We start from the raw sequence: 16,731 nt of genomic DNA on the forward strand, positions 1-16,731 counted from the left end.
AAGGTTGCGCATCTTGCCTGGGGCAAAATTGGAAGAACCAAGTCACCAGATTTCACAAGACATAAAACGCAGCAAAGAAATGCTAATTCTTGGGAATTTAATCACAAAAATAAATCATTATCTCAATCGAGCCGACAGAGTAGAGTTTGGAAGTGCAATGCAAAAGGTATCATTAACCCACCGAGAGATGGTTCAATGTGCTCGAACAGCCATATGGCAAAACAAAACCATCTGTTCAAAAACCTGACTACAGGGAAAACATGGGGGCTGGAATAACATGAACATTGCAAAGTTAAAACTGTAAGTCAATGGGGTGAATTTTAGTGTCCCGCCTGCCACGGGAATCATAGCGGGCGGGGGCGGCGGGATCATGCAGAGGTCCATTGACCTCAGGCAGGATTTTCTGGTTTTGGGGTGAGCGAGGCCGGAAAATCCCACCCAATATATTATTAAATGTTTTTAAAAATCAAATTGATTTCTAAACGTTTGCACCTTCCCTTAGAAATGCCTACTGCCATATTTAGAACATTTTCTTGGTCTTCTTCCTTGATGTGGGGCTACTTGGCACACATTTCTTTTCTTTATTCTTTCATGTCGGCACCAATGGCAAGGACAGCATTTGCTGTCTATCCCTAATTGCCCTTGAACATTGTTGGCTTCCTAGGCCATTTCAGAGGGCATTTAAGAGTAGATCACATTGCTGTGGGCTCTGGAGTTACAGGTAGGCCAGACTGGGTAAGGATGGCAGATTTCCTTCCCTAGAGGACATTAGTGAACCAGATGGGATTTTTATGACAATCAATGCCAGAAAGTGGTCACTATCCACTTTCAATTCCAGATTTATGGGATTTGAATCCATGTCCCCAGAACATTAGTCTGGGCCTCTGGATAAAAATAGACACAAGAAGGCAACTCCTAAATAACGCTCTGCTGTTTTCATAGAATCACAGAATCCCTACAATGCAGAAGGAGGTTATTCGACCCATCGAGCCTGCACCGGCAACAATCCCACCCAGCCCCTATTCCTGTGACCTCATGTATTTACCCTGTTAATCCCCCTAATCTGCACATCTTGGGATACTAAGGCACAATTTAGCATGGGCAATCAACCTAACCTGTACATATTTGGACTGTGGGAGGAAACTGGAGTACCCGGAGGAAACCCACGGGGAGAACCTGCACACTTCACACAGACAGTCACCTGAGGCCGGAATTGAACCCAGGTTCCTGGCGCTGTGAGGAAGCAGTGCTAACTACTGTGCCACCCCAATCAAAGTGGAGAATGTGGGCAGTTGACTGAAAAAGGTTAGAAGACATTGCAGAAATTACGCATTTCTGCTTGAAGCACAGTTGACATAGTACAATCCACTTTCAGATTTTGTCAATTGTCCAACACACCACACATTTAAATTGTCCCATTTACACAGAATGAACCAACACTACTCCAGTTCCTAGGAAGTAGGAGAAAGGCTTGCAGAATTTCCAATATCTTGCTGGATAATTCCTGATATAACACTGATTATCTGCAAAGGAAAAATTGATGATCATAAAGGCGACAATCAGCAGCACCTCGTTTCCGTGGTAACAATGTAAACTCTTTAAACAATTTGCAATCTTCAAATTCACTCCCTCTTGGCTGACAAAAATCAACCAAGCATAGGCCAAGCTCCAGGAGTGAAACGCAGGTCCTCCCAAAGAATAGATGTCACAGGTCCCTATGTTGCGTGCCAGGTGACACACATTGTTTTTTCGGTAAGGAAAGGCTGGAGAGACCAATCTGACCCCATCCCACGGCAAAACAAACTGGGCCAACCCTTAGGCATCATAGAAACATAGAAGATAGGAGCAGGAGGAGGCCATTCAGTCCTTCGAGCCTGCTCCGCAATTCATCACGATCATGTCTGATCATCCAACTCAATAGCCTGATCCTGCTTTCTCCCCATAACCTTCGATCCCATTCACCCCAAGTGCTATATCTAGCCACCTCCTGAATACATTCACTGTTTTGGCACCAACGACTTCCTGTGGTAATGAATTCCACAGGCTCACCACTCCAAATATAATTTTGGGGTAAGGAAATGTAATTTCTGGTAGGTCTGTTCAATTGTTGTGGCATATTACAGAGTGCTAATCATATAGTTATATCTCAGGAAGAGCACAAAGTTAGGAAGCATTTGAATTATAAGTTCACGGGCATTAATAATATGAAGTCATGATGTTTTTCGCCATTAAGGAAGATTCTTGGGTTTGGTTAAATTGATTTTGACACTTTTAACAGGTTAACATTGGGGCTGCACGGCGGCACAGTGGTTAGCATGGCTGCCTCACAGCTCCAGGGACCTGGGTTTGATTCCCGGCTTGGGTCACTGTCTGTGTGCAGTCTGCACGTTCTCCCCGTGTCTGCGTGGGTTTCCTCCGGTTTCCTCCCACACTCCAAAGATGTGCGGGTTGGCTGGATTGGCCATGCTAAATTTCTCCTTAGTGTCAGGGGGACTAGCCAGGGTAAATGCATGGGGTTATTACGATAAGGCCTGGGTGGGATTGTGGTTGGTGCAGACTCGATGGGTAGAATGGCCTCCTTCTGCACTGTAGGATTCTATGAAAGTCTATGAAAGTAATTCCTACTCCTGGTTTACTAAAGCTCTAGTTGAAGTTCTTGCAGATGGAGTTTTGCGCCGTCCCCGATATTGGTGGATTTTATGTGCGATCGAGGGAGGGGTTTTGATGGGGAAGTAAGTCTGGGTTTCCCTGCATAAAATTTTTATCTCGCCCAGCGCAAATTCATCTTTGCATTGATGTATGTCTTAGGTCCTTAGATGCTTGATTTGTGCAGCAAATGCATGCCTGTAAACCTAAAATCAACGTGAAGATCACACTGAACACAGAATTCCATTCCGATTTAGCTGTATCGATAAGAGCAGCCTCGGTATGGAGCAACATTGTGTTGATCTCAGTATAATAACATATCTCATGATGATGGTATCCAAGAGGGAAAGTGAAGACAGCTAATGACAGGCCTGATATCAGTCTCTGGGAAAATGCTGGAATCTGTAATGCACTTCGAAAATCACAGTATGATCAGACAAAGTCATCCACGGTTTTACTACATGCAATCATGTTTGAGAAATTAATTAGAGCCTTTTGAGGAAGTAACAGGCATGGCAGATGCAGTATACTTGTCCCAAATGACTTTCAATAAGGTGCCACACAAAAGGTTAATTCACAAGATAAGGAGGCATGGAGTTGGAGGTATGGTTGGAGGATTGGTTAATGGTCAGGAAGGTAGATACGGTGATTCTGTTGACAGCAATGGAAGAGCCTCAGTCTTTGTGATTGTCCAACAAGTTCAAGGTTCTTGCAGCCTGTGTGGAGGAGAGCAGAGACTGTATAGTTAGGGGGATGGACACTGTTCCATGCAGCTGAGTGCGAGTCCTGAAGCTTGTGATCCCTGTCTGGTGCCAGAGTTAAGGATATTTCCTCCAGGTGGAAGAGGAACTTGGAGCAGGAGGGAAAGGATCCAGTTGTCAGAGTTCACATTGAGTGCCAACAATATAGGTAGGACTAAGCAAAAGGTTCTGCTGAGGGAGGACGAGAAGCTAAGGGCTAAGTTAAAAAGCAGAGCTGCAAAGGTAATAATCTCTGGATTACTACCTGAACCACTGGCAAATTGGCGCAGGGTAAATAAAGTTTAAAATTTATTTATTAGTCACAAGTAAGGCTTACATTCACACTGCAATGAAGTATGTGTGAAATTCCCCTAGTCGCCACACTCCGGCGCCTGTTCGGGTCAATGGATCAGAGAATGTGTGGCTCAAGAATTGGTATGGGAGAACTAGGGAGGCACAGTTTAAAAGTAAAAGTTCAAGACAGAGACGAGGAGGAATTTCTTCTCTCAGATAGTCGCTCGTCTTGGGAATTCGCTTCCACAAAGAGCAGTGGAGGCTGGGTCATTGAATATTTTCACCGTTGAGCAAGACAGATTTTCGATCTACAAGGCAGTCAAGGGGTATGGGGGACAGTTAGGAAAATTGAATTATGGCCACAATCAGATCAGCCTTGATCTTATTGAATGGTGGAGCAGGCTCGATGGGCTGAATGGCCTTCCCCTGCTCCTACTTCCTATGATCTTTGAAGCAGAGATGAGGGATAATTGGGGCAAGTTGAAGTTGGCAGGTTGTAATTAATGGAGTTCTGGGGCCTCAGCTCTTTACAAAGAGGGAGATAGAATAATGTATTTACGTTTGCTGATGTTGCAAGTGAAGCTTTTAAATGTTAATGATCAGAGAGACTTGGGTATACTCAGTCAAAGGACAGAGGAAGTTACGATGTAGGTACAGCAAGCAATTAGAATGATAAATGGTATACAGGCCTTTAGAGCAAGGGGGTTGGAATTCAAGAATAAGGAAGATTTAGACCATAAGATATAGGAGCAGAATTAGGTCATTCGGTCCATCAAGTCTGCTCCACCATTCAATCATGGCTGATATGTTTCTCAACCCCATTCTCCCACCTTTTCCCCATAACCTTTGATCCCCTTACCAATCAAGAACCTAACTACAATTGTGCAGGGCTTCAGTGAGACCACACTTGGAGTACCTGAAATGCAGTTTTGCGCTCCATATGTAAGGGAATTGCTTGCATTGGAAGTGGCACGGCAACGATTCACTAGATTGGTTGCTGGGATGAGAAAGTTGTCCTATGACGAGAGGATGAGCAAATTGGACTTACATTTGCCGGAGTTTAAAAGAGTGAGAGATGATCTCAATGAAACATACAAGATTCTGAAGGGGCTTGACAGGGTAGATACTGAGAGGCTGTTTCCCTATCACGAAACCTCTTCACTCAGAGGGTTAGGAGTGTTTGCAATTCTCTATCCACCTCACATGGCTTGTGAGGTTGAGAAACATATCAATTCCCTGTCCCCATGGCTTGTGAATGTTCCATGTTTTGGCTTTATTTAAGATTTCGACAGACAGATGTATGGTCTCTCAGGGAATCAAGAGATATGGGGAGATGGGGTTGAGGCAGACAAACAATAATGATCGCACTAAATGGTGGAGCCGGTTCAAGGAGTCGTATGGCCTTCAACTACTCCCTTTCCTTATGATCTGATGTAACATCAAGGCCGGAATTTTACCGTCCCGCCCGCCACGGGAATTGGAGGGGATGAGGGGTGGTTATGGGGAGATCCGTTGACCTCGGGAGGGATTTGGGATGAGCGAAGCTGTAAAATCCCGCCCCTAGCGTTATATATGCTAATACAATATATACATTACCCTGCCTGCACAAAGAAACTCTGGGTTTGGAGGGAGCTGATGTCCAAAATGAATGATGCTTGCTACTTATATAATTTACATATACCACTGAATTCTGATGAAGGATCTAACTGATCTTCTGGTTCCAGCAAGGAGTCATTCTCCAAAGGAGCACCAGTAAAAGAACTCTCACTGCAAGGTTGTAGCCCTGCCCCTGATGTTGACCAGTGCTTCCTTCGAGTGGGCCTGGAGACTCAGCACTAGTGAATTCACCCTGCTAAGCCATTCTTTTCTTTTCCGTTTGCTGATGGGCATTTCCAACATTCATTACAGTGAATTAATTGCATCAAGTTTAACCTGGATAAAAGCAAGTTACTGCGGACGCTGGAATCTGAAACCAACAGAGAGAATGCTGGAAAATCTCAGCAGGTCTGGCAGCATCTGTAAGGAGAGAAAAGAGCTGACGTTTCGAGTACAGATGACCCTTTAGCCCTTTATCAAGGGATTGAGTTTCAGAGCCAGGAGGTCATGTTGCAACTGTACAAAACTCTGGTGCGGCTGCACTTGGAGTATTGCGTACAGTTCTGGTCGCCGTATTATAGGAAGGATGTGGAAGTGTTGGAAAGGGTGCAGAGGAGATTTACCAGGATGTTGCCTGGTATGGTGGGAAAATCGTATGAGGAAAGGCTGAGGGGCTTGAGGTTGTTTTCGTTAGAGAGAAGAAGGTTAAGAGGTGACTTAATAGAGGCATACAAGATGATCAGAGGATTAGATAGGGTGGATAGTGAGAGCCTTTTTCCTTGGATGGTGATGGCTAACACTAGGGGACATAGCTTTAAATTGAGGGGTGATAGATATAGGACAGATGTTAGAGGTAGGTTCTTTACTCAGAGAGTAGTAAGGGCATGGAATGCCCTGCCTGCAGCAGTAGTAGACTCATCAACATTAAGAACATTCAAATGGTTATTGGATAAACATATGGATGATATTGGAATAGTGTAGGTTAGATGGGCTTTAGATTGGTTTCACTGGTCGGCGCAACATCGAGGGCCGAAGGGTCTGTACTGCGCTGTAATGTTCTATGTTTATCAAAGCTCTGAAAAGGGGTCATCTGGACTCGAAACATCAGCTCTTTTCTCTCCTTACAGATGCTGCCAGACCTGCTGAAACTTTCCAGCATTCTCTCTTTTGGTATCAAGTTTAATCTTCTCAGCATGATGAGACAATATCATTGAGTGTACTTTACTCAGGCCTGGCCAGTATTTCATTACTGAAGTAACATTTTGTATGAGCTAACAGACAGAGAGTGGGTGCAGCTCCTTTGATGCTACCATTAACACATCAAATCGCTAACATCAGTTCCCACTAAGATTTCATTTGTAGGGCTCAGACCGTATTAACTTTGTAATTAGTTATGTTTGGAACAAAACCAGTTTATAGTTTAAAAATGCTTTAGCTTTCAGCGAGATGAGGTAGCCAGTGAAATTCAGAGATTTGGAAACATACCTTGTATGTGTAACAATGTCTGTTAAAGCACCACCTTCCAGGAACTCCATAACTACCCATAACTCATCTCCAACCAAGTAACTGTTGTACATGTCCACCACGTTTTCATGGTGGTAATCACGCATAATGACAACCTACAGGTTTTTTAAAAAGCACAAGATCAGAATATCATAGATCTCTGGAGCAGATTATAAATCATGAAAGCAGACAAGATGTAAATTATTACATTTTAAAGTTGCATCATTGAATCGAATCCCTACAGTGCGGAAGGAGGCCATTCGGCCCATCCAGCCTGCACCGACAACAATCCCACCCAGGCCCTATCCCCGTGTATTTACCTCACTAATCTTCCCGGCACTAAGGGGCAATTTAACGTGGCCAATCCACCTAACCTGCACATCTTTGGACTGTGGGAGGAAACTGGAGCACCCAGAAGAAACCCACGCAGACACGGGGAGAACGTGCAGACTCTGCACAGACAGAGACCCAAGGCCGGAATTGAACCCTGTCCCTGGCGCTGTGAGCAAGTGCTGCTAACCACCAGGCATGCAGCCCATATAATTATGTTTTTCTTTAAATCCACAGTAGTAATGCTCATAATGTTACAACATTCATAATGCAGAAGATAGTGATAAGGTAGAGGACACATGAGAGCCCTATCACAAGCCAGCAGTTGAAATTTGCCAACTTAACATCTGGTAACAAAGAAAAGGTCTTTATTCTGTACTGTGCAGTCACAAAAAATCCCAGAGTACCAAGTCCTTTTTTAAATGAAAAAAAGGGGCACACCTGATCATTCCCCAAAGCGCCATGCAGACAGCCCAATTACTCAAGTGTGCCCTTCAGAAAACATTGTAAAGGAAGGCAAAAGTAACAAGGCAGAAGAAATTATCCAGCAGCACCAGTGGGAAAAAAAACTAAAGCTTCAACATTTAAAGGACAAGCTCCCAAAGGACTCTCTGCTAAAAATGAAATGTGTTTTCCATATGGGTTGCGAGTTCAGGAGAAGAAAGAAATTGTGTGTGAGAGAGAGAGGGTACATAAGAGAGATTCCCAAACACATCTATGTTTTGCGGCTGCAAAGTTAAAAGGTTAATTTGTTAGTGTCACAAGTAGGACAAGTAGACACTGCAATGAAGTTACTGTGAAAATCCCCAAGTCGCCACACTCCGGCACCTGTTCGGGTACACTGAGGGAGAATTTAGCATGGTCAATGCACCTAACCAGCACGTCTTTCAGACTGTGGGAGGAAACTGGAGCACCCGGAGGAAACCCATGCAGACACGGGGAGAACATGCAGACTCCACACAGGCAATGACCCAAACAGGAATTGAACCCGGGTCTCTGGAGCTGTGAGGCAGCAGTGCTAACCAATGTGCCACCAAAGGGAGTATCTTCTGAAGAGGTACTTTTAAAAATGGGAATAACAAGTTTCATGGGCTAGCTACATCGCAATCTTCCATCTGACTTGTACGTAATTCATTTAATGTTTGTTCTATCGATAATAATTGGTTTATCCATTCAAATTACTGTCAGATAATGGACTCCTAAGGTTAGTCAATTTAAAATGGGGTTATATGTGCAGTCACTGCTTCCTTCGTAGTACTGGTCACATGTTTTCCCTGACTTTGCCAAATTAATTGGAGCTGGATAAGTTGTGAGCAATCATTGTACTCAACAGTTTCACTCGCTCTCTAATCACTTTGGATAAAAACACGCTTAGACACCTCTTTTGGCTCACATCCCTCCACGTGGGTCCCCACTGCTGCCTCAAGCCTATTCTCCAAGTGTACGCAGCCAACACAGGCGAATCAACATTCTCACACTAATGCATGACCTTACCAGATTGCATTAGCGAGAACAGAATGCATTTAATTTAACAGCTATTAGGATATTCCATTGAGCTATTTCCCATACTGTTCCCAGTTAACCACTTTATTTCGAGGAATTATTGGGCATCCTTAACTTTTTTCTGTCCAAAGAGACTTTAAGCTCAGGCACCTTCCTTCAACCCCTGCAACTATTTCTACTTTTTATCCCTAAGTAGACCCTGGGATATACTGGACCTCAGGCACCAGCCGGAGAAGTGATAGGTGTGAAAGTTCCTGCAGCGTACTGCCACAACTCTGAGTTTTGAGTAGCATAATGAATTTGCAGAAAGCCAGATTTGACAGTAGGGCATGGGTTTTAGTTTAAAAGTAAATTGAAAAAACTGTTCTGTTTAATTTTCTTTAATTCAATAACCTTAGTCTGTTTAATTTCCTTTAATCAACCCCTCCAATCCAGTGGCACAGTGGTTAGCGCTGCTGCCTCACAGCGCCAGGGACCTGGGTTCAATTCCCGGCTTGGGCCACTGTCTGTGTGGAGTTTGCACGTTCTCCCCGTGTCTGCGTGGGTTTCCTCCGGGTGCTCCGATTTCCTCCCACAGTCCGAAAGGCATGCGGGTTAGGTTGATTGGCCATGCTAAATTGCTGCTTAGTGTCGGGGCATTAGCAGGGTAAATACGTGCGGTTATGGGAATAGGACCTGGGTGGGATTGTTGTCGGTGCAGACTCGATGGGCCGAATGGCCACCCTCCGCACTGTAGGGATTCTATAATTCTATGAAGCTGACCGACCTGCGGTGCACTTAGAGCTTAAAGATTTACCCCCTTTGCAGTTCATTTATTACTAATCTGGCCGTTTGAACAGCTCTCTGCTGGTACAGTTTAAGCTTTCAGCACTAACGCAAAAGGGCACCCATGGTACTTGAAATCACTGCTGTTGTCAGCTCAGTTACTGATTAAACGACAATCCAGAATATTTCACGTTAAATACAAATTAAAATGCGCAAACCTACCCCTGCAATCCATTGTTATAGCTTTGCCAGTTGAACATTCACACAAAAACAAAACCCCTGGTTCCAAAAGCTCGAAATATTTAGTTATTAATCGGAAACCATTGGAAAAGAATTGAGTATCAGAGCATTATAACACTCTCAATATGCATCAGCATATATGTCTTGACGGGAGAAAAAAATCTAGTCGGATAATACCAAGGAGAAATAATCTTAATCAATCAATCTCACTGGCTCAAATTCTGAGAATTATTTCATATCGCGTTCTCATGTAAGAAAAGGACATGTTCTCTAACCTCATTGAAGAGTAGTTCCCTCCTCTGCTGTTTTCTTAAGTCCATCTTCTTCACTGCCACTCGTTTTCCAGTGTGCTTCTCCGTGACGATGCAAACGATGCCTGTGGAGCCCTCGCCGATCTTGATGAAGTTTTCCAAGTACTCCCGCGGGTCGCCTGCGTTGACGACGAGTTGCAGGGCAGCCCTGAACTGCTCGTGGGACACGCGCGTGGGCTGCTGCTGCGTCGACGAACTCCAGCTTGGATACTGGTAAGCACCTTGGTTAACATACTGAAAATTCGATTGAGGAGGCGGTGGCGTATTGTGATACTGAGATGTTTTGCAGTATGAGGATGGAAAATAATGGCTAGATGTTGCGTAGATGGGGTTGGTTGGACACTGAGGTAGTTTGGATGGGCCTCGCGGATAGGTGTCTGACCAAGTCATCTGAGGACTTACACCCCTTTGCAGTTTTTCATAATCCACCTATAACACACAAAAAAAACTAACGGATAATCCAATTATGCTCATGTTCTTTCTAAAACCTTAACAGCTTGCTGCAAACCCAATAATCCCTACCGACAAGGTCTAACCTCTTTATGACAAAATGTACACGGTCTCAATGGAAGGCCTTAGACACTGCCTCACGATGTATCACAATTGCAAATAATTACAGCCACTGATTCATTTAATCAATCACTTTCACCAGCAGTGCTCGGGGATGGACAGGACATAAAATGCAACACTGCTATCAATTGCTAGCACCACTGCTGGCTGTCTGCCAGGAGTCCCCCGATCCATGTTCGTTAAATGCACATTAATCTGAATTTGGCAGAGTAATCAAGGACCCAACTGAACTGTGAAATTGAATTCTGCGGTGGAACATCATTTGCCCGCTTTATGCTAAGACAGCAGGAGAGAAATACCATGGCATCAATTTGTCACTGCTATCTGCTGTTAAGATGGAGAGGACTGAGTGTCCAATGCCTTTAGATTACATTATACTTGGGAGAATTATCATTGATAAAAGATCAGCATTCGAAGAGGAAATTCATTGCCCATCTCAAATTGGAAAGTTTGATCGAAATTTGCGTAATTTAAAAGCCATACTTCCTCGAATGATTCCCTTCCTTAACAAGAGACATGCCATTGCTGATAACATAGATAACAATATCCCTCACTAAAAGAAAGTACTCATGTAGGTCCTGTGGTAAAGACAGTGGTTAAAAAAAAGCACTGATATATGCTGTAGGGAGGCAACACAGCAAACCGGACATGTTGGATCACAATCTTGTGCATCTCTCGAGTCCCCCCCCTCCCCTGCCCAACCGCCCTCTATATTGGTGGCATCCAAACTTTGCAATCTGTTCTATGATCATCAAGCTCACTCCTCCTTGTGTTTATACTCAGCATTTGTTGGTTTGTCCTGTTTGAATTTAATGGCTTCGGAAATTTGGACTGGGTCATTCTTATCATGACTACGACGCTGATGGGATGATGGGTCTGCGATTTGAAATGCAATGCCAGTTAATGGGAACATGGATTTGGAGGCCCTACGTCAAAAAAACTTGATGTAGGGCCTCCAAAGGTCCATTAGACACATCTATGGGCTTGAGACCAGAAGTTTGGGCACCCTGCCATCACATGCTAAGCTGCATTGCTAATAATGAGGTAACAACTGGAGGCCAGTCAGGAACAGACTCTCAACAAGCTGCTCCTTTACATACAGTAGCAGTTGTTTGCATTACAGCATTGGGGTAGTCTTTGAAGCCATTCGCCCAGGTCCCTTCAATTGGCATGGGTAGTGTGCAGCTTAGGCTCAACAAGAAATGGGATGGAGAATAAACATAAATACGCATGACTATTAGATAAATTAACTATTACTGCTTCCCATTACTGGATGAGAACTGCTCAAGTCAGACAATAACTTAGACTCTCAATCATCATGGTTCATGGCATATTATGTGTAATTTGTGATCTAAAAGAAAATGTTCAGGATTTCTCACTAACTGGCAGCGTTCTGTGGAGATTGTGCTGTAATATATTCTGATCTAATGTGGCAGGATACAGGTTTGAGTGTGCAATTTCCCAGCAATGTCATTAGGGAGCTGTGCTAAGTGGATGAAGGGCAATTCTTCATGGTAAAGCCATGAAAGCTGGAGGTCCAAATTACCTGGGCTGTTCTTACATAGAAACCTCAATGAGGCTCCTCAGATAAGGTCAAAGGCTAGGAATCCTGCGGCAAACAACTCAACTCCTGACTCCCCAAAGCCTGTCCACCATCTACAAGGCACAAGTCAGGAGTATGATGGAATACTCCCCACTTGCCTGGATGAGTGCAGCTCCAACAACACTCAAGAAGCTTGACACCATTCAGGACAAAGTAGCCCGCTTGATTGGCACCACATCTGCAAACATTCACTGCCGCCACCACCAACGCATAGTAGTAGCCGTGTGTACCATCTACAAGATGCACTGCAGGAACTCATCAAGGGCTCCTTAGGCAGCACCTTCCAAACCCACTATACTATGTAGAAGGACAAGGGCAGCAGATACTTGGGAACACCAGCATATGGATGTTCCCTTCCAAGCCACTCATCACTCCAAATTAGAACTATATCACAGTTCCACCACCGTCAGAATCCTGGAAAACTCTCCCTAACAGCACAGTGGGTGTACCTGCACCAGATGGACTGCAGTGACTCCGGAAGGCAGCTCTCCACCACCTTCCCAAGGAAAGTTAGAGATGGGCAATAAATGCTGGCCTAGCCGGTGAAGCCCTATCTCATGAGTACATTTTCAAAAACTTTATAAAAGCTGGGAAGAGGCTGCCTTTCCATTATCTTGTCATTGCAACGTGATGAGGTGCCGGAGCAGCTAAAATGAGGCAGGATGAATGAATGAAGTGGAACAAATTCGAAAAATTGTAGCTATTTGGAATTAGTATTTAACATTTATTCAATTCGCTTCTCCTAATAATCAGCATACTACAGAACGGCGTTTCCTTCCACCTCCACCTGCAACTTCCAAAAAAAAAGTTGAAACAAATTCATATTTGCAAAATTTGCATTCCACGGAAACTGTAAAACAAGGCACAGCAATGATCAATGTTCAAATCTTTCTGTTCTGCAAGACAGAGTCTGTTATTGTCAGTAAGCACGCTCGGGTACTTTCCACAATCAGTTGCATTATTTAGACAGAAGGATAGCAGATTAAAGCAAATTGAATCCTTCCTACTACTGTACATTTAATATTTTCAAAATAGGAATTATTTTATATAGATATAAGTATATACACACATACACAAAATGTATATACACACTCACAAACACACACAAAGTATAAGCCTGTTGCCCCATTTCTATTAAGAAAGCATTTCAGAAAATCAGGAACATTTTGGAGCTATTACCAGAGAACAGCAAATGGTTCTATTACACGATAATAAAAGCCATCACTGTTTTTGTCAATTGCTGTATTAGTATGCCACTTCAAACCGTGTATAGGAAAAATATGCAATGTATTTTCTGACTGTACTGCACTATGTTACTGCACATGGTGCATCAATAGCGTCTGCGTATCGCTGAGACTGACTCACTCCCCAAGGAAAGCCTTTCACAGCTTGTAAACACAGCCTGCAGTCAAGATCAAGTCAACAGTGAAGATTATACTCTGACATGGAATCTATCACAGAAAGCTCAGGAAAATAGAACAACTTGATTCTGCGGAGTGACTCCAAGGGTTCTTTTTGCCCCCCTGTTCTCCCCCATTAGGGAGGCAGTATGTCCCTTTTGCAACAGGACCAAATATCTGGTTGCAAAACGGCGAGTGGGTTATGACGCCAAATAGATCCCATCCAGAAAACCATCCCGGCAAATTAATTTGAGATGGAAAAACTCGTTCAACAATATATTTTTTGCTGGATGTCATCACAGTAACAGGACCTTAGGAAAAGATAAGAGAAAAAAAAACTACAGTGCTAACCTGGAATCTACGACAGAATTTTGCTTAGATAGACCAAAATCAGGCCTCTGTTACTCAAGAATAGAGAAAGCAGCAGCCAGCAAAAATAACTAATAATAAAAATAATTGAATGTTTGTAATGAAGCTCACTCAACTATAATCTAAATGATGGAAAAAAATCAGGTGGCCTCTTATAGGTGCACAATACTCAACCCGGTCTTCCTCTATATGCTTCACCTGGGTGACCCTTTGGATACATGCAGAAAAATCTGGTCTATGACTTTAAAGAGAGACAATATAGTTATACAATAACAAGATATAGTTAGGGTGGACAGCAAACACTGAGCATTTCCAATCTCAGCCTGGGTTGTTGAGGGGACTCTTCAAGTTAGCAACTGCTGCTGTTGTGTGTTAGACCATATTTAGTCAGCTGTAGTTCGAAGATGTGCTGGTTAGGGTGCATTGGCCATGCTAAATTTTCCCTCAGTGTACCCAAACAGGCACCGGAGTGTGGCAACTAGGGGATTTTCACAGTAACTTCATTGCAGTGTGAATGTAAGCCTACTTGTGACTAATAAATAAACTTAACTGTATTCCTGACAGCAAAATAGCACAGTAAATAAAAAAAATACATGCCATGACCTGAACGAGGCCCACGATGTGGACCTCTTAGAATACGAGCTCCCTGATTGAGGCATAATGGCTTGTCCAAACTTGGAGTCTTACATGTCTACACAATGAGGTGTGTCAGGGTCACTGGCACTCTGGGTTTATGCCCTCCACGAGGAAGTACCTGTCTGAATGTCACTTACTGCGTAAATAAATCTAAATTTGGTGAAGGGACACCGGGGGCGGGGGAGGCTCAGAAAAGTAGCTCTCTGTTTCTTGAAACTATGGACGGCTTAAGTGCCCACACCATTTCTGTTTAACCCAGCAAAACCGTTGTGACTCGGTCGACCTGTGTGAACCTTCCCCATTCAGCGGAGAAGGTTGCAGTATCCAGTGGAATAAAGCTTTAAGACAGAGGCAGCAAGGTAGATTTTTTAATTGGTAATGTCAAATTTTAATGAATGTAACTATCCAGAGAAAGAGTGAGAGACCTAGAATGAGGATTTCCAGTTTGGATGCAGGAAAGGCAGAAGGTCCCCCAACTATTTTGGCAGAAACGTAGTTTCTCAACGTTCCTGTACAGGGAAAATGGGTGGGAAAGGCTTGGAAGTGGATTTCAAGAACACTTCTGAAAGACTATTGAGCATTTTTGCAACATTTTCATCCTTTTCTTTCTGTTCTGGCTTGTGGCTTGGAACCATTGTGGTAATGGTTGTTGCGCAAGACTATCTTTTGGCAATAAGAACAGCAGTGCCCACATGGGTTTTCTACTGGGAGTCACCCGACACGGTGGCACTGTGGTTAGCACTGCTGCCTCACCAACTCCAGGGACCTGGGTTCGATTCCCGGCTTGGGTCACTGTCTGTGTGGAGTTTGCACGTTCTCCCTGTGTCTGTGTGGGTTTCCTCCGGATGCTCTGGTTTCCCACAGTCCAAAGATGTGCAGGTTAGGTGCATTGGCCATGCTAAATTGCCCCTCAATGTCCTGGGATGTGTAGGTTAGAGGGATTAGTGGGGTAAATATGTGGGATTACGGGGATAGAGCCTGGGTGGGATCGTTTCAGTGGAGACTCGATGGACCGAATGGCCTCCTTCTCCACTGTAGGATTCTATGACACTTGTGATCTTTGGAGGAAGACTGCCAATGAAAGCAGACAGTAGACATGCTCTGCCCCTGCCTTGAGCGCTCTCACATTCACATCCACAGTGGAACAGAGGACCACATCTTTTCAACAGACTAAAGATGCAGAAACCTCCAACCACCAAGGGGAGATATGAATGACAGACATGATGGAATGAATGCAATGTGTTACAGCCTGGCTAATCCTAATGCTGGATGGTACTTTGGAATCACCCCAACTACAATACTGCATGCTCCAGGTGATGAACAAAAGTGGTCAGCAATACCTGAATGACTGCAGTCATCGTGATGCCACCAATATCTGTACAACTACCTGACAATAGGGATTCTCGTACTCCAGGTCAGCAGAGAGCTGGATGCGGTGCGGATGGCACGAAGATTTGTGGACTTGCTGATAGTGCCAGAGATTGTCAGAGGATACAACAGGATATCGATAGATTGAACACAGAAATGGCAGATGAAGTTTGATCTGGATAAATGCGAGGTGATGCATTTTGGAGGATCAAATTTAGGTGTGAATTATACTGTAAATGGCAGTAACCTTAGGAACATTAACATACAGAAGGATCTGGGTGTGCAGGTCCACAGTTCCCCAAGAGTGGCAGCACAGGTGGTCATGGTGATTAAGACAACATATGGTATGCTTACCTTTATTGGCCGGGGCATTGAGTACAAGAGTTGGGAAATCATGTTGCAGCTATATAAAACCTTGGTTAGGCCGCATTTGGAGTATTGTGTGCAGTTCTGGTCACCACATTATCAGAAGGATGTGAAAGAGAGTGCAAAGAAGTTTCACCAGGATTTTGCCTGGTCTCGAGGGTGTTGGCAATGAGGAAAGGTTGAATAAACTAGGATTGTTTTCACTGGAAAGACGGAGGCTGAGTTGAGGCCTGATAGAGGTCTACAAAATTATGAGAGACATAGGGAGGATAGTGAGAGGCTTTTCCCCAGGGTGGAAGTGTCAATTACAAGGGGGCACAGGTTCAAGGTGAGAGCGGGAAAGTTTAAGGGAGATGTGTGGGGGAAGCTTTTCATGCAGAGAGTGGTGGGTGCCTGGAACTCGCTGCCAGAGGAGGTGGTGGAAGCAGGCACATTAGCAACATTTAAGAGGCATCTGGATGGGTACATGAATAGGGAGGAAATAGAGGGAT

General features: G+C 44.0%; 1 protein-coding gene across 2 annotated transcripts in view; it reads right to left on the reverse strand.

Moving 5' to 3' along the window:
* pak5 (p21 protein (Cdc42/Rac)-activated kinase 5) overlaps positions 1-16,731 on the reverse strand; it is a 204,651-nt gene that overhangs the window by 8,940 nt on the left and 178,980 nt on the right. For both annotated transcript variants that reach the window (XM_078230354.1, XM_078230353.1), the window contains 2 exons: positions 9,893-10,357; positions 6,762-6,895 (listed from right to left, as the gene is read on the reverse strand). In XM_078230354.1, coding sequence (XP_078086480.1) covers positions 6,762-6,895; positions 9,893-10,357 — 599 coding nt within the window. The remainder of the gene's footprint in view (positions 1-6,761; positions 6,896-9,892; positions 10,358-16,731) is intronic.

Source organism: Mustelus asterias, chromosome 15, assembly GCF_964213995.1.
Source record: "Mustelus asterias chromosome 15, sMusAst1.hap1.1, whole genome shotgun sequence".
NCBI classification, from domain to species: Eukaryota; Metazoa; Chordata; class Chondrichthyes; order Carcharhiniformes; family Triakidae; genus Mustelus; species Mustelus asterias.